The sequence below is a fragment of the Hemitrygon akajei genome, chromosome 12 (assembly GCF_048418815.1).
Source record: "Hemitrygon akajei chromosome 12, sHemAka1.3, whole genome shotgun sequence".
Classification (NCBI taxonomy): Eukaryota; Metazoa; Chordata; class Chondrichthyes; order Myliobatiformes; family Dasyatidae; genus Hemitrygon; species Hemitrygon akajei.
Genome location: NC_133135.1, coordinates 109,100,987 through 109,116,439, shown reverse-complemented (window position 1 = coordinate 109,116,439; position 15,453 = coordinate 109,100,987). Strand labels below are relative to the sequence as shown.

At 41.6% G+C, this 15,453-nt stretch overlaps 1 protein-coding gene across 4 annotated transcripts; it reads left to right on the top strand.

The window, feature by feature from the left end:
- The first annotated feature begins 1,173 nt into the window (after positions 1-1,173).
- LOC140737373 (serine/arginine-rich splicing factor 5-like) lies at positions 1,174-15,194 on the top strand. 4 transcript variants are annotated; one of them, XM_073063834.1, is made up of 8 exons: positions 1,177-1,338; positions 3,067-3,205; positions 6,683-6,753; positions 7,273-7,377; positions 7,938-8,007; positions 10,462-10,535; positions 12,702-12,812; positions 13,555-15,194. In XM_073063834.1, exons 2-8 carry the CDS (start codon positions 3,080-3,082, stop codon positions 13,850-13,852), a joined length of 855 nt encoding a protein of 284 aa, XP_072919935.1. In that variant the 5' UTR covers positions 1,177-1,338; positions 3,067-3,079; the 3' UTR covers positions 13,853-15,194. The 4 variants fall into 4 exon arrangements, with proteins under 4 accessions (XP_072919938.1, XP_072919937.1, XP_072919935.1 ...); XM_073063833.1 differs by having other exon boundaries at positions 3,062-3,205; XM_073063837.1 differs by lacking the exons at positions 12,702-12,812; positions 13,555-15,194 and having other exon boundaries at positions 1,174-1,338; positions 3,062-3,205; positions 9,272-10,475.
- Positions 15,195-15,453: the final 259 nt, after the last annotated feature.

Sequence of the window (15,453 nt, the reverse complement as noted above, 5' to 3'; positions counted from 1 at the left end):
GTCCAGTAAGTGAAGGGACAGAGATGCAAAGAGTGCCGGAGCTTCGTAGTCAACCCTTCTCGTGTGACTTAGGACTTGCCGAAGGGTTTCAGCCCGAAACGTCAACTGTTCACTCTTTTCCATAGATGCTGCCCGGACTGCAGGAGCAGGGAGGTTCTACTGCAGTTGTACAAGGCCTTGGTGAGACCGCACCCAGAATATTGTGCGCAGTTTTGGTCCCCTAATCTGAGGAAAGACATTCTTGCCATAGAGGGAGTACAGAGAAGGTTCACCAGATTGATTCCTGGGATGGCAGGACTTTCATATGAAGAAAGACTGGATCGACTAGGCTTATACTCACTGGAATTTAGAAGACTGAGGGGGGATCTTATTGAAATGTATAAAATTCTAAAGGGATTGGACAGGCTAGATGCAGGAAGATTGTTTCCGATGTTGGGGAAGTCCAGAACGAGGGGTCACGGTTTAAGGATAAAGGGGAAGCCTTTTAGGACCGAGATGAGGAAAAACTTCTTCACACAGAGAGTGGTGAATCTGTGGAATTCTCTGCCACAGGAAACAGTTGAGGCTGGTTCATTGGCTATATTTAAGAGGAAGTTAGATATGGCCCTTGTGGCTAAGGGGATCAGGGGGTATGGAGAGAAAGCAGGTACAGGGTTCTGAGTTGGATGATCAGCCATGATCATACTGAATGGCGGTGCAGGCTCGAAGGGCTGAATGGCCTACTCCTGCACCTATTTTCAATGTTTCTATGACTACTGAGTTCCTCCAGCATTGTGTGTGTGTTGCTCGGTTATCCAGCATCTGCAGATTTTCTCTTATTTGGGAAACAATATAAGGACCCAGTATGATTGACAGAGGGTGGTCAATGATTGACGGACGGGGGCGGGTTCTAGACCCAGTATGATTGACAGTGGGTGGGCGATGATTGGCGGACGGGGGCGGGTCTTAGACCCAGTGTGATTGACACAGTGTATGGCCATTGATTGATGTATGTGGGCGGGGCCTAGAACAGGTGTGATTGAGACAGCGTATGGGCGATGACTAACGGACGGGGCGAATCCCAGACCCTGATGTGATGGAGAACGGGGTGGGCGATGATTGACAGGCGAAGGGAGGGGAAGGCGGAGAGGATCCGCGTATCGGAAAAGCGGCTGGTGTTTGCGTCACAGGGGCAGTCCGTGCAGCGCGGAGTCGGCGGCCCCGTTTCACTGCAGCGCGCCGCTGGTGTCGAAGTGACCGAGGAAGGAAGGAGAAGCGGGAGCGAAGCGAAGCGAACCGGAGTGAAGGCACCGAGTGGACGGGGAAAGCTCACCGGAGAGGCCGTACGAGGCGCCTGAGGTGCGGGAGGGAGCGGGCCGGCTGGGAGGAGGATGGAGGGAGAGACGTCTGCAGGCTGTGGCGGGCGGCTGAGGCCCGGCCTGGCTGCGTGGGGGGAGGGGAGAAGGAGGGCGCTGCCGCCTCGTCGCTTAAAACTGTTTGTTGTTTTTTTTTCTAGAACCTTCTCGGCGTCGCTCGAACGGCTTTTGTACTTTTCGTTTAAAAAAAAACCCTCGCCTTCCCTTTCCTCGGTCACCTCCCCCAAAATACTAACCTCTCCGCTGGCGTTTGGTCCTGTTTCTCATCGACATTTTTAAAAAATATAAATTTCGTATGTCTTTCCGGAGAGGAAATCGGTGGTTTTGTGCTGTTTGTTTATTTGTCTCTAAAACGTTGATGGTGTGTCTGAAATAATGTCTAAATAAAGGTTATTTTTAAAGGAGGGCGAATTAAATTCTATATTCCTCCCTCGTTTAAGATAATCGATTGGAATTGGTGAATTCTTTATTTTTTTCCATCGGGTTATTTTCTTTTAGAAAAAGAGCGTGGTTTACCCTTTAAGGTTTTACATTAGAATTTTGAGATAACTACTATAACTTAGGTGTTTGGTGTTAATGTTTTCTAAAAGGGAAGTCTTCTTGTAATTAGATTTTTTATATTTAGCCCGTTTTTTTGTATTTTTAATCAGTTCATGGCTACTAAAACTTTTAAATAAGTGGGGAAAAAACACGGTTATTAAAACTTAATCCAGTTAAATTTGAAATTGAGAAGGCACTTTTTTTTAAAAAAAAAGGTTGTTTGATTTGAAAGCTTCGCCTTTCTTTCGGGTTTAATGCTAATAATAACTGTTCAATCTCCAGATGTACAATGGGGGAAATTTCGCCAAAGATTTAGTTTCCTGGCTGATAAATCCAGAAGTAGCTTTCATCATTGCGCTGCATTTAATGACTGCTTGGATGTGTTTGTTGGTATAATGTCACCTGTCTTTGTTGTTTTTAATGTCATCTTAAGGTTTTGTAAATTGGGGTTGAGAGGGAAACTAGATCAGCTATGATGGACCAGACTAGATGGGCCAAATAGCCAGATTCTGGTCCATGTATCGCTACTGCTGATCTGTTCCTTGACAAGGTGGCTGTTTGCCTCAATGTTAGGGTCACTTCCACTTTGACTCTGCCTATTTCCCAGAGCTATCTGAAGTGTGGACCAAGCTGCCAGCACAAGTGGTGCATGTGAGCTGGATTTCAACTTGTAAGAGAAGTTTGCATAGGTGCAGGGGTATGGGGTGCAGATCGATGGGAGTGGGCAGTTTAAATCATTTCCCATGGGCTGAAGGGCCTGATTCTGTGCTGTAATTTGTGGACCAGCGTTGTCAGCGAAAGCTAGTCGTATACCATTCAGCTTTGTTAATTTTTAGCAATCACCGAAGTGGCGTCTGTCCTTTAGTTATTGTTAAAATGTAATAAGGCAGTTTATCAATCTGACCGTCGTAAGTAACAATTTTAAAAAGCAAGTGCGTGTAACCAATGGGGTCATTTTGTATGACTTGTATGATTTATAATGGGTAGCACGGAATGCTGGAGGAAAGTCAGGCATCATCTATAGAGGGGAATAAACAGTTGACGTTATAGGCAGAGAACCTTCTTCAGGATCCATTGGTGCTTGTGGACCGTTGTTGGTCTGTGTACATGGCTTCAATTTGAAAATTCTGGGTCTTAATACTGGTTTCTGTTGCAATATTTTTCAGAGCAGATAAAATTTCAAAATGAATGGTTGCCGTGTGTTCATTGGTCGCCTGAGCCCTCAGGTGAGGGAGCGTGATGTGGAAAAGTTCTTCAAAGGTTATGGACGTATCCGTGAAATCGACCTGAAGAGAGGGTTTGGATTTGTGGTAAGTATTTTGCCTTTGATATTTAAACTCAGTGTGGCTTGTTTGTTTCCTTCCTCTCTGCTCATGTGTAGCTAGGGTGGCATTGTGGAGATTCGTCCCTACCAAAGGAGGTGTGAGGTGCTCCTTCCTTCCGCTAGCCTGCAAGTTGCCTTTGGGCAATGTGTAGCACCATCCCCCACCCCCGGCTTGGGGTCATGTGAAGCCATGGGAGCAGGTGGTGCATATTGCACATCCTGGTTATGTGACCACTGACACCAGGCAGACCATCTCTGAAGAGTATCGATAATGACAGCGGTAAGACACTGCCCAGAAGGCGGCAAAGGCAAACCTCTTCTGTGGGGAAGTTTACCAAGAACAGTTATGGTCGTGAAAAAAACCATGATTGTCTGTGTGATACGACAGCGGTGTATGAATGTTGGTGCTGTGTTTTGAACATTGTCCCCAGAGGAACTGTTTGGTTCTATTCATGTATGGTTGAATGACAATTAAACTTGAACTGCTGATTACCTTATTGCAGCTGAAGAGTGTGTGTCAGTTGACTTAAGTCTTTGGCTTTTCAAAGCATGTTTGGGTAATGCTTAGAGGGAGCCAGCAATTTCCCAGTAATTGTACTGTAATAAACTTTGACTTGCTCAAGTTTGAAAATGTAAATTTTCAAATACTCTGGGGAATGCAGATTTGAGACCAGTAGCAGAATATATTTAGTGGGAATAAAGGATCGTTTCTGTAAAAGCCAGTATGTAGTGGTTTTCTGCAAGGGACTGTGTCAGGACCAATGTTCACAATAATAATTTGGACATCTCATTTCTTAATCTGCAGATGTGATGTATTTTAAGACGGTAAGATTTAGGAGCAGAATTAGACCATTTGGCCCATTGTGGTTATTCTGCCATTTCATCATGGTTGACCATTTTACCTCACAGCTCCAATTTTCAGCCTGAACTATGCCCAATGGCTTGGCCTCCCAGCTGCCTGTACCAACAAATTCCAAAGATTCACTACTCTTTTGCAAAAAAAAATCCTCCTCATCTCCATTATAAGTGGACGTCCCTGTATTCTGAGGCTGTATTTTCAGAGGAAGTGGGCGAAGTACTGAGGAGCGATAAATATGCAAATAGCAACTTCACTATTCAACACAAATAGGCTGTAGCTTTTGAGGAAGAATGAGGTTGTGATATTTATACCTAATGAGGGCCTTGTGCAAGAAAATTAATAAAATCTCTAAAATATGGGTTAGAGTGGTCATTTTACAAATACACATTTTGATATTGAAAACAAAAGCTATGCTATAGCTGTATTGAACCTTGGTTAGGCAGTACTAATTGTTCAAAAGCCGTCCTCGTACAAGAGTAAAGTGTATTCTGGGGCATTGTAAGGCAGATTAGAGACTACTGGTCTCAAATCTGCATTTCCCCACTGTTTGAACATCTAGGTAACGTTACATTTACTGCAATGTCAGTTCATAACAGGAAATTTTAAAAAAGACATTGCTGTTGGGATTTTGTAAATATGGTGCCCAATACCAAAGGCAGAGATTGTGATGATTGCCGGTAGATTTAAAGGCTACCCACTCACAAAGAAGGGAATAGTTAACTTGATAGCAGTGTCAAATGATTGAAGGGATGTTATGTAAAGCAAACTGGAGCGGACCAGTTGGGCTGGAAGGGTTGGTTTCTATCATTATAGGTTAGTATTTTATTTCCCCTTCTCCCACCACCAATCTCACAGTAATCTGTTTACTTGTGCTTTGACATTTTTAATTGGCTGGTACTGTTTTAACAGAAGCATTAATTGCAGTAGGGGTTGTCTTGTAGATTTTTGATTTAATGGTGATTCTCTTAACATGGTTTGGAAAAATCAATATTATGAAATGCTAGCCAAGGACGTTACAAGTGGCAAGTACAGGTCCAAATCTGAAATGAGCCTGATTCTACATAGTGATTTTCACAACGAACAATTAATTGCAAGTAAATGCTAAAGCAATGGTATTTCACAGGCCTCCTGTCCCATGATCCTTTCCCTTCTCCAGCTCTGTATCACTTTCGCCAATCATCTTTCCAGCTCTTAGCTTAATCCCACCCCCTCCGGTTTTCTATCATTTCGCATTTCCCCCTCCCCCCACTACTTTCAAATCTCTTACTATCGTTCTTTTCGGTTAGTCCTGACGAGGGGTCTCGGCCCGAAACGTTGACAGCGCTTCTCCCTATAGATGCTGCCTGGCCTGCTGCGTTCCACCAGCATTTGGTGTGTGTTGTATTTCACATGTGTTGATTCCCATTCTGGAATTTCCGAGATTTTTGTCAGTAGCCTTTCAGTTCTATTAAAACTGTATCCAGTGAATTGTAACAAATGTGAGCTTCTAATAGAATAAATTATATTGTTTTACAACTAGGTTGTTCTTGTTGACTTTTGTCCAAGTCAGATACAAAGTAATCCATTGGAACAGGAATACTATGTGAAGTACATTTGAGTTTGTTTCAATCAACGGTTGCTCTGGTTAAACAGGCTCATGATGGCTGCTTTTTTAACAGAGATGCAGGCTATTGGACTAAAGAACAGTTTCACTGCAATAAAACAGCGTATCATCTTTCAAGGATGTCTCAATTACCTCAGCAATTGCTTGCTTTTGCACAGTAACTGTTTAAGTCCCATATTTAACTGACTTATTTCAAGTTGAGCACAAGCCTGGGATATATTTGTGTCAATCTGGTTGGTAAATGCTAATCAGGTCTAAGTTTCACTTTTTGGGTTGGAAACAAGTTAATTTTCCAGAAGTACAAAATAAAGGAACATTGAATGTGCCATCACTTAATGGTATCAGTATTGCCAGAACCCTTAATGCCCTGGAGATCATTTGTTAGTGGAACTCCTCTGGGCCATCCATGTAATAGAATGGCAGGAGCACGTTAGAGACGATATCTGGCATTAAGTAACTTTTGCCTCCTGACATCCCACAGCTTTACCACCATCAAAGTCACCATTTAGAGGTGTGATTGGATACTTCCCACTTATCTATAAGTACAGAATTCTTATAATGGAGTATTTTTTCCTGATACTGCCACTCTAGATTTTTTTTTGTCTGAAGTACTCAATTAGGGCACGGTTAGAAATGACTCTATTCCTGTTTTATTTCCCGAGTGGGTCAGTCATTTTACTGCATTATTTCACCTGATTTTTGATGTAGTACAGCAACCATAGCAATTAAACTTCAAAGTTCTTAGTTTACTGTAAGCTATCATCATTGTTTCTCTTGATTTTTACTGACCCTGAATTCTATTAGTTTGTTGAATCAGTTTGTGAGATCCATTTCAGGCATTAAGTGTCGTTTGGAGGTAATTTTGAATTGGCAGCCATCTGCAGGTTGCTTAACTTGATGGTTTCATTTACTGCCTTAGTCGAATTTGAATTCTCAGTTGTTAACATCAAAGTCTGTTTTTATAAGCATTAACAAATGAAATCCTGTTGTCCTTATTTCAGGAATTTGATGATGCTAGGGATGCTGATGATGCAGTTTATGAACTGAATGGGAAGGAACTGTTCCGGGAGCGGTAAGTGTCTTAACTACTGCGGAAATCACAAGCTGCTTGTACTTCCTTCCCAAACCACTATCTTATTCTGGCTTCTCAACCCCTTCTTTCTGGCCCTAAAGAGAAGCAGCTCCAAATATTGACTAATTATTACCCTCGGATGCTGCCTGACCTGCTGAGTTCCTTGACGTGTGTATCGTATACAATTAATTTCATCAGACTAGAAAAATCCTGAAAGTGACAGATTTTAAACTGGTAGAATTTGGGCATTTGCCGCTTTGCATGTATTTTGTGGGACCACACCCCCTCCCAGTTTAGCATTTGAGCACTTCAGAATGATTGGAGGAATGTCTGTTGCATTTGATTGTAAGTTTGGTTATCATTTGCATCCTGTATGTGTGCTGTTGATAGAATGCTATTTGGCATTGAAGATTTGTGCCTGGGAAAATTTAATTAAACATTTCAAGGTTAAGTTGCAACTGGTTTCTACGTAGCATTTCTCATTTGGTGTGTTTTTTTTTTAACAAAACTCATATCTAGAATCACTGTGGAACTTGCAAAGGCACCACCCCGGAGAGGAGGGGGCAGATTTGGTGGAAGGTTTAATTACTATCGCCCCAGAAGTGAACGAAGCAGTGGACTAAGGTAGAGAACTGATAATGTGGAAGTGAACAGGAATAAGTAAGACTAGTGTTATTTTTAAAAGATATTAACAACAAAGCATCAGATTATCCGTTCTTTCACTTGGAATTCTGTGATAAAGTGAAATGACATCAGTTTGGCCCAGTCCCCTGGGCTTTGGCTTCCTTTTTTCCTAAGCCCTGATTACATCTGTAGTCACTTCTGCTTTCTGTGCCCATGTTTTAATTTTGATGACCTTTTGGCCCAGTATTATTTTTGTCATGCGTAAATTTTGCTTTTATTGACTTGAACATTGCTTATATTTTAGCTTTCGACTTTCTTCTGGGTTTTTATTTCCACCCTCTCCAAGAAAATGGGACTTTGGAAGCATGACTATCCTTTCACACTTGTAGGTTCAGACTGGAACTCTTTGACATTATTGTACTGTAGTGTCTTCAAAATAAAAAGTAATCAAGGATCTTGGCTTGTACTCAACTGAGATTCTTCAGCTAGATGCTGCTATATGGGTGCATATTGCTCCAGCTTCCTTTGTCCTTTTCAAGTGATGCTTTCGCTGATTTCAGATATGGACCTCCAGTTCGCACGGACTACCGCCTGATTGTGAAGAATCTCTCCTCCCGTGTTAGTTGGCAGGTGGGTGAACAAAGTTAAATAAAACTTCAAGGATTTAACAGACTACAATTGTTAAAATTCAGTTTTTCATGGATGCCTGTGCTTAAAACACATGGGTCATAACTTCATAAATATAACCCATAGCTTCCTTTACCATTGGACCTGAGGAAACTGCGTTCATTATATGAATAATTTGTAGGAATGAGGTTCATTGAGTTAATGGCCGCGCTAATTATTAACCTATTTACTGTATCTTGTTTCCTCAGCAAATATGGTACCATGTATTTGTGGCTTCTAGGTTATTTGTTTTTTGTTCTCTCAGCTCATTGCATGGATAATTTTCCTGGATCTTAGGCAGGTATTTGTGTGTCGTTTATCAACGGAGAGTGAGCAGTTTGCTCCGAGGTGTTATTGCCATTGCCATCATCATCAAATTAAGTGGCTTACGATGAATGTCAAAGTGTTGCTTTCTGGAAATGGTGCAGAATGAGCATCAATCCACCTCGCTACAACGGGTTAGTCTAAATTGACCTTGAAGGTTCATGACCAAATGCACTTGTCAATAAAGCTTTTGGTCCATTGCGCAACCATTGTACACACATTCATCCATTCTTCCAAACAGTTACTCACACACAACTTTAATATTATATCTCCCATTAGTTATCTGTCATCTTTATACAGTTGGGAGGGGGGAGCCTAACGGGTGAGATTTTATTAGAGAGGTTTCTAGGGAGGGAATAATAGGTTGAGAATGTGATTTATAGGGAGATTGGCTTTACAATCCCCCATTTGTTTTTTGACCTAGGCCATCATTGTTCCAAACTACTTGAATTGCATGTTAATGCTTCTGTACATTGGCCAGGAGGTCTTGTTCGACATTAATTACTACAGAAGTAAATGCTTCCTTGCATTATTTTGTGCTGGTGCTTTGTCACCTTGCCTGTCCTTCCCTCTTCCTGTTGTGTATGTTGAATGTTACCAGGTGGACAACCCCTTTTTGTAATATTAACCCACAGACATTCACAAGTAATACTGCATGATATATATTGGGTTATTTTTGTGAAAATATGATCTAGGGAGGCTCAGTTTTTATGAAATCTAATGGTATTCTGCTCAAACTTTTTAAAATGACTGCCCATTAAATTTCTGATTTTTTTTTTAATTTTAACTTCTCCAGTTTTACACCTATTTAACTGTGATAATTGTACACTGTATAAATCTGATGGCTTAATATTGTTGGCAATTAATGACCACTTGACTAAATTTGAAAACCTTTGTTTAGCAGCTTGTCGTGAGGTCATTGGCATTTTGACCAGGAGTTCCCTTTACTCGTGTTGTCGCGTCCTGTATCTGGAAAAGTCCCGTGTTGACTAATTTGCCAGTCGGCTCCCACGATTATTCAGGCAGCTGGACGCGGGTTCTGGGTTGTACTGATCCTAGGGTCACCGATGGCGTCGACACCTGTCGCATTCCCAGTCCTGGTGTAAGGAAAATAACACGTGTCGATCTCGCTCGGAGGCTTGTCAGGAGATTGACTTAAGGTGGCCGAGCCTTCACCCAACCCATGATTCTTGGTGGCACTTACCCAGGGTGGCAGGCACATTCGGTGCCACTGAGGGAGGGCCATGCCCCAAGAAGCTGTGTCGAGAGGGTATTGTATTGAGTGGGTGCACCCTTTGCTTAGATACTTCGTGTAGGTCTTGGATGGTTGCCTAAAATTGTAAATGTCTGGGTAACCTAGGGCTAATTTAATATTTTTATTAATGTGTGGAATGGGGATGTCATGATATCGAACACAAGATTTCTTTCGCCTTCAGTGATCTATACATTCCATAGGTCTCACTAGGATCATATCGTGCATTATTGATTCAGTGACTTTGTGAATGGCTACAGGTGGCAGTAGAACAAACAAAGTGCCTAGTGTGGGGTGGAAGCAAGAATAAAGTAGAAGTTAACATTGTTACATTCTCCCTATCCTTGACCAAAATCAGCATTTAAAGCAGAGGGAAACAGCTGGGTTTTTTATGGTCTCTAAATTGAAGGAATGATTCTTGAACCCAACCCTTCGTCAGCATAACTGATAAATTCTCATAATCGATTTGAGCTGTTACCAACCAAATTGTTCCCCTCACATGGTTGAGCACCATTTGACGGAAGCCTGATTACTGGGGCATCTCGTACTGAAGATAGTAGTTTGAATATTGATCAGGAGCTTTGAAGCACCAATTCTTAAATCTAGAAATGCATATGCATTTGTTCCATAGCATGTTAATTGTTTTTAGCATTCCTTACTTTGTGCTGTGGAGGAGGGAGGTTTTGGCCAGTAAAGTGTAGACATTCAGCTATACCATAAGCAATCCACATCTGCAGAGGCTCATAGCATGACATCCCAATTCTGAGGCAATTAACTGGTGGTTATTTGTGTTGTGTGTTTGTTCCTGTGTGAATTCCATTAAGGGTTTTTCCTGTTTGTAGGATCTCAAGGACATCATGCGACAGGCAGGTGAAGTGACCTTCACTGATGCTCATAGGGTCCACAATAATGAAGGGTAAGAGAATGCAATCTTCCCATTTAGTTATTAACATGAAATCCAGGCTAGCTGGTGCATTGCATATTTAACAGATTAATTGTACACCAGAGGTGCTAGCCCTCCCTGGGCACCTCATACATCCTAGGACAGGCATGTTCCTATCTCAGCGGTATGCAGCTGCTATCTCGTGTAGGGCTTGGCGCATCCATTCCAGGGCAGCTCATCTTGGAGTGGCCATGCCCCAGAGCACCACTTCAACAGGCGCACTAAACCAGGTGAGGGTAGCCGGTGGGCCTCATAACTGGTCTGCTCTAGCATACAAAATCAGCTCTGGGGGACTGGCCAGATAAGATGTACAGTGAGATCCAGCGGCCACAGAAGGTATTGAGTTGTTTCATTGAGAGTCATGATGTCATGGCCATCCAGTACAACTAAGGAAGACCTCAGATTGTGAGGATTGTATATGCCACTGGTGTTGGACTTCTGAGGTCGAGAGCGGAATTGCCCTAGGGTGATGGCTTTTGCACTTTAAAAACTCAGGATTCCTGTCATCATTAAACATGGTGGGCAACCAGCAATTATACACCATTTCTAGCATACCTAACAGAAGTGGTTTTAATTTCCCTTGAAATGCTGTTACTCTTAGGCTACATCCACACTAGACCGGATAATTTTGAAAACACCGGTTTCGCGTAAAAACAATAGGCGTCCACACTGCGTTTTTGAAAATATTTCTATCCATATTGAAATGGAGATTTTGGCGAATCTCCTCCTCCTGGGCATGCGCAGGACACATCTACCGAAAACAAGCGACATGTTTGGTGTTGAATCTCGCTGTAAAAGTGTGCGTTTGTGTAGTTACAGACTAGAAAAACTTAAAACGACAGACAGCTGTTGGCTCTCGCGCAGGAGAACTTAAAAGTAAAAAAAAGACATACTGGAGCGTACAGAGGCTGACGACGAACATTGGAAAAACTGACTAACTCTATTGCGTTAATAAAGCACCTTGTTAAATGTATAAAACATGTCTGCATCAGTGTTATCTTGTATTTCCATACAACGTTATATTAGGCTGTTACACATCTATTGTCAGAGAAGTACTTACATAAACAGGTAAACCACCTTCATACGAGCAAGGACAGAAAATAGGGCAAAGTGAGTGTACTTATTTATTCAGTAAGTTATGGGTTAAAGTAATTGGTGAGTACATTTCTAACTTCTGGCTTCAGTCTCGTTGCCATCTGTTCTGAAATTATTAGGTTGTGTTCAAGAAAACAATGAAATAGCGCGCTGCTGTCTGATAGCGTTTTCAGATTTCTCTGGTTACCCCGTCCACACTGATCTGCCTGAGCAGCGTTTTCAAAAGTACCCACCCTGGAAAACGTTTCTGAAAAGCTCTGGTTTTCGGGGACGAAAACGCTGTTTTAGTGTGGGCGGAGGGTAAAAATGAAGAGAAAAAGCTTTGGTTACGGATTTATCCGGTGTAGTGTGGACATAGCCTTAAGCAGAAGAGATGAAACAGCTGGAATCTGCTGCTGAGGGAGTCCAGTGTTGGTTGTAGTTTCTCATTGGACTAAAGTTGTGAGTTGAAATGTAGGTGATGCTTCAGCGTGATATTAGGAAAAGCATAAAATTTGCCATCAGGTCTCAGAAGATCTGGCTCAACTTCATTTATATGTAGGATCTTGGAATCATGGTTGCGAGTGCAATTTGAACACCAAGACGAAACCTGGAATTAATTTAATTCCTCGACACCTGGCAGCTTGCATGCCTGAATGACTAAAGGAAGCTGTGGACTGCATTGAAGACCTAGAGCAGGAAATTAATCCTATTCTTTGACCAAACTCTGCTGGTTTTTGGAAGAGTGGAGAGATATCAGCATGTACTTCAGGAAAGGATGGGCACACACTTGGAGAGTGGGGTGTATAGATTTACTGTTTAATGTGGTATATTCTTCAGCTATGTTGCCAGTGCACTGTCAGCTCCACCTCAGATCAGATCTGGAAGTAGCTAGCTATGCAGACACTTTTTTCATAGCCATTTCAAAATTAAATTCTGCTCAATTGTGATTTGCATGCTAGCTTGAATTGTTCATAAGTGACCTTGGAAATCGTTCTTGTACATGTTTTGCTCTTGTAGAATCATTCTGTTCCTGACTCCTGATTTTTTTTTTCTTTGCTGTAGCATTGTGGAGTTCGCTTCTTACAGTGATTTGAAAAATGCGATTGATAAACTGGATGGAAAAGAGATCAGTGGGCGAAGGGTCCAATTAATTGAAGAGCCACGGCGTCACAGGTAATTAGCACAGATTGTGGACTTGAATTCTTAATTGAGAGACCTGGAGGATGAGGTGAAGGAAATTTATGGGTTTGAAATCTTTCATTTGCTGTGTAATTCTAAAATGCAAGCTTGAGAATATAATGGGTTGTTATTTACATACAACTCAAAAGTGCATAGAACTGTAGCTTGTTGCTGCTGGAATCAATCTGAAACAAGTGGAGAGACCCAAAAAGGATTAAGTGTTGTCAATGCTGGCACAGCCTCTAATCCAACCTGGGGTCCATGAACCCATTGCTTAATGGTACTGGTCCATGACATCGAAAAGGTTGGGAACCTCTGTTCTAATCTAGCAAAGTTCCGTGTTTTAATTTATTCTCCACCAGTTTAGATTTTGGGCTTTTTCAAAATGTAGCCCATTCCTGTACTAGCTTTGATCAATGCAAATTGAGTCCAGCATGCATCTAACACCAAGACTGGAAAAAGTGATGTGGTAATCAAAGTTACACTCCTGCACTTTGTCCAAACTGCTATTCATGCCTCATACTTGCATGTATACCACCTCATACTTGAAGTAGTATGACTTAGTTGAGGGTGAGCTAGTAACCACTGCATGGAAGAAAACTCTAGAATGATTGAATGACATACAAAATGCTGGAGGAACTGAGCAGGCCAGGTAGCATCTAGGAAATGAGCACAGTTGACATTTTGGCCCAAAACCCTTCTGCAAAATGATTAAATCTTGGCTTTGTCTTTCCAGATCTTGGACGAGATCTCGTTCCAGAAGCTCTTCAAGATCCCGTAGCTACAAGGGTTCCAGAAGCGCTTCCAGATCTGCAAGCCGTTCGCCAAGCCGTAGCAGATCTCGCTCTCGTAGCAGGTCAGCTACTCGTGATTCCAAGCGGCAGAGAAATGAATCTCGCTCCCCAAGCCGCTCGCCAGATGTTAAGCGCCGCAGGAAGCCAAGCCAGTCAAGATCACGGTCAAATTCTCCCGGTAAATCAGCCCGTTCCTGGTCTGGTTCTCGGGAGCAATCTCCTGTTAACAGTGCAGAATAAACTGTGTTGTGGAATTGTTTTTATAATTTGCTAAAAGATTTTCTATGAAATGTTAGCCTCGTCGTTTTTTTTCTGTCTGTTGCTGGGTTTGGGGTTTAAGTACTTCAATTTTATTTCATGCAAACGCTTTGAACCTTATAATCCCATTCAGTATAAATTTCTGGTTTCAAGTCATATGTTAGAATAATTTAAGAGTTGATCCATCATTTGTTTAGTATTGTTAAACATTGCTGTACTGGTGGGCCCATTTAGACTAGTCTGAGGGCTTCAGTCAGTCCACATTCTGATACTGAGAGTTGAGCAGCTTAAAAATCAGTGTCTGGACAGATTGTTCTTTCTTAGCACTTGCATGAACACAGTTTTGAATTTAAAAATAGAGAATGTGACAGATTTGAATTTGGTTGACTTGCCCCCTGTTGTAGAACATAAAATAGAGGTTTGTAGTTTGGTGCCCAACTAATTGGCTGGTCTGAAAGGTTTAATTCAAAGGAAATAGGTTGATATATTTTTAAGTGTGCTTCCTATCATTGTGTCAACTGCTCAAGACCAAAAGTATTTTAACTCCCATTGTGCATCTTAAACCAGATCAAGATGCTGTTTTACATGTCAAGACTTTGTAGAAAATGGCTGAAGCTTGGCCTTCAAGTGGAAGATAAGATAGTCAGTGCTTATTAGAAACCTTTGAAGTTGGGTCATTTCCTCTTATTTTGAATTGCTACTGGTCCCAAGACAGACTTTTCTTCTTAAACCTTGATTTATTTTTCCCCTCTCCACTAATGGTTTAGTGCTGTTGGATTCAGTAGCACACTTACATCCAGCCTTTAGGGAACTCTGCCCTGCTTGCACTTGTGATTTGCATTTAATTTGAAGCCTTGGTTTATGGATGCAGAGTAGGTTAGGTTTTCTTACCTGCTAAGTTAAAGCAGCCTGAAGAGTGTCTGTCCTGATCTTGTGGGGGGATGGCAGATGCCGGAGAAAAGCAGGGAAAATGTATATATAGCTTTGGTTCGCATGTTAATAGTTCATGCTTTATTTGGTTCTTTTCTCATTGTTTTAAAGTATATATAAAGTTATATTTAACTTGACCCATCCTCTAACTATTTGTTAGAGAACCAACTTGGAATGTTGCTCTATATTGGAACTGAACTTGAAGGAGCAATGTACACCAATTTAAATGTTTGTACTCAACAATTTTATACAAAAACTATAAATCTCAATGTTCCATGTAACCTTACTGTAATCTGCTAGTTTATAGTCGATTGTGTACCACATACAGGCTGTGTATTGCTATCATTCCTTGCAGCAAGAAATGGTACTGCATTAAAAACATAGTTACCAGTGACCTTTTCAGCTTGTTTGTTTATAGAGCTGTTTTTCCCACTGGAGTGAAGTTTCAGTTGAAAATTTCCAAAATTGCTTCTTGCTTGAAGATTACATCAGCCTCGGGCTATAGCACTAAAACTGTATGCTGCCAGTGTCGTGATCCCAGGCAGCTAGTGATAGGGGCATTACTGAATGAGATGTTTCTCCTGAGGTTGAGTTCTAAATATATTAAAAAATTGTTTTACTCCACTGTAGTTGACTTGGCACTAACCTCTGCT

Bases quoted from the DNA above. Each gene is read 5' to 3' on its own strand.
- LOC140737373 (XM_073063834.1), top strand. From the start codon at position 3,080: ATGAATGGTTGCCGTGTGTTCATTGGTCGCCTGAGCCCTCAGGTGAGG. The intron at 7,378-7,937 runs GTAGAGAACTGA...CGCTGATTTCAG, and splicing joins GAACGAAGCAGTGGACTAAG to ATATGGACCTCCAGTTCGCA. The intron at 10,536-12,701 runs GTAAGAGAATGC...TCTTTGCTGTAG, and splicing joins AGGGTCCACAATAATGAAGG to CATTGTGGAGTTCGCTTCTT.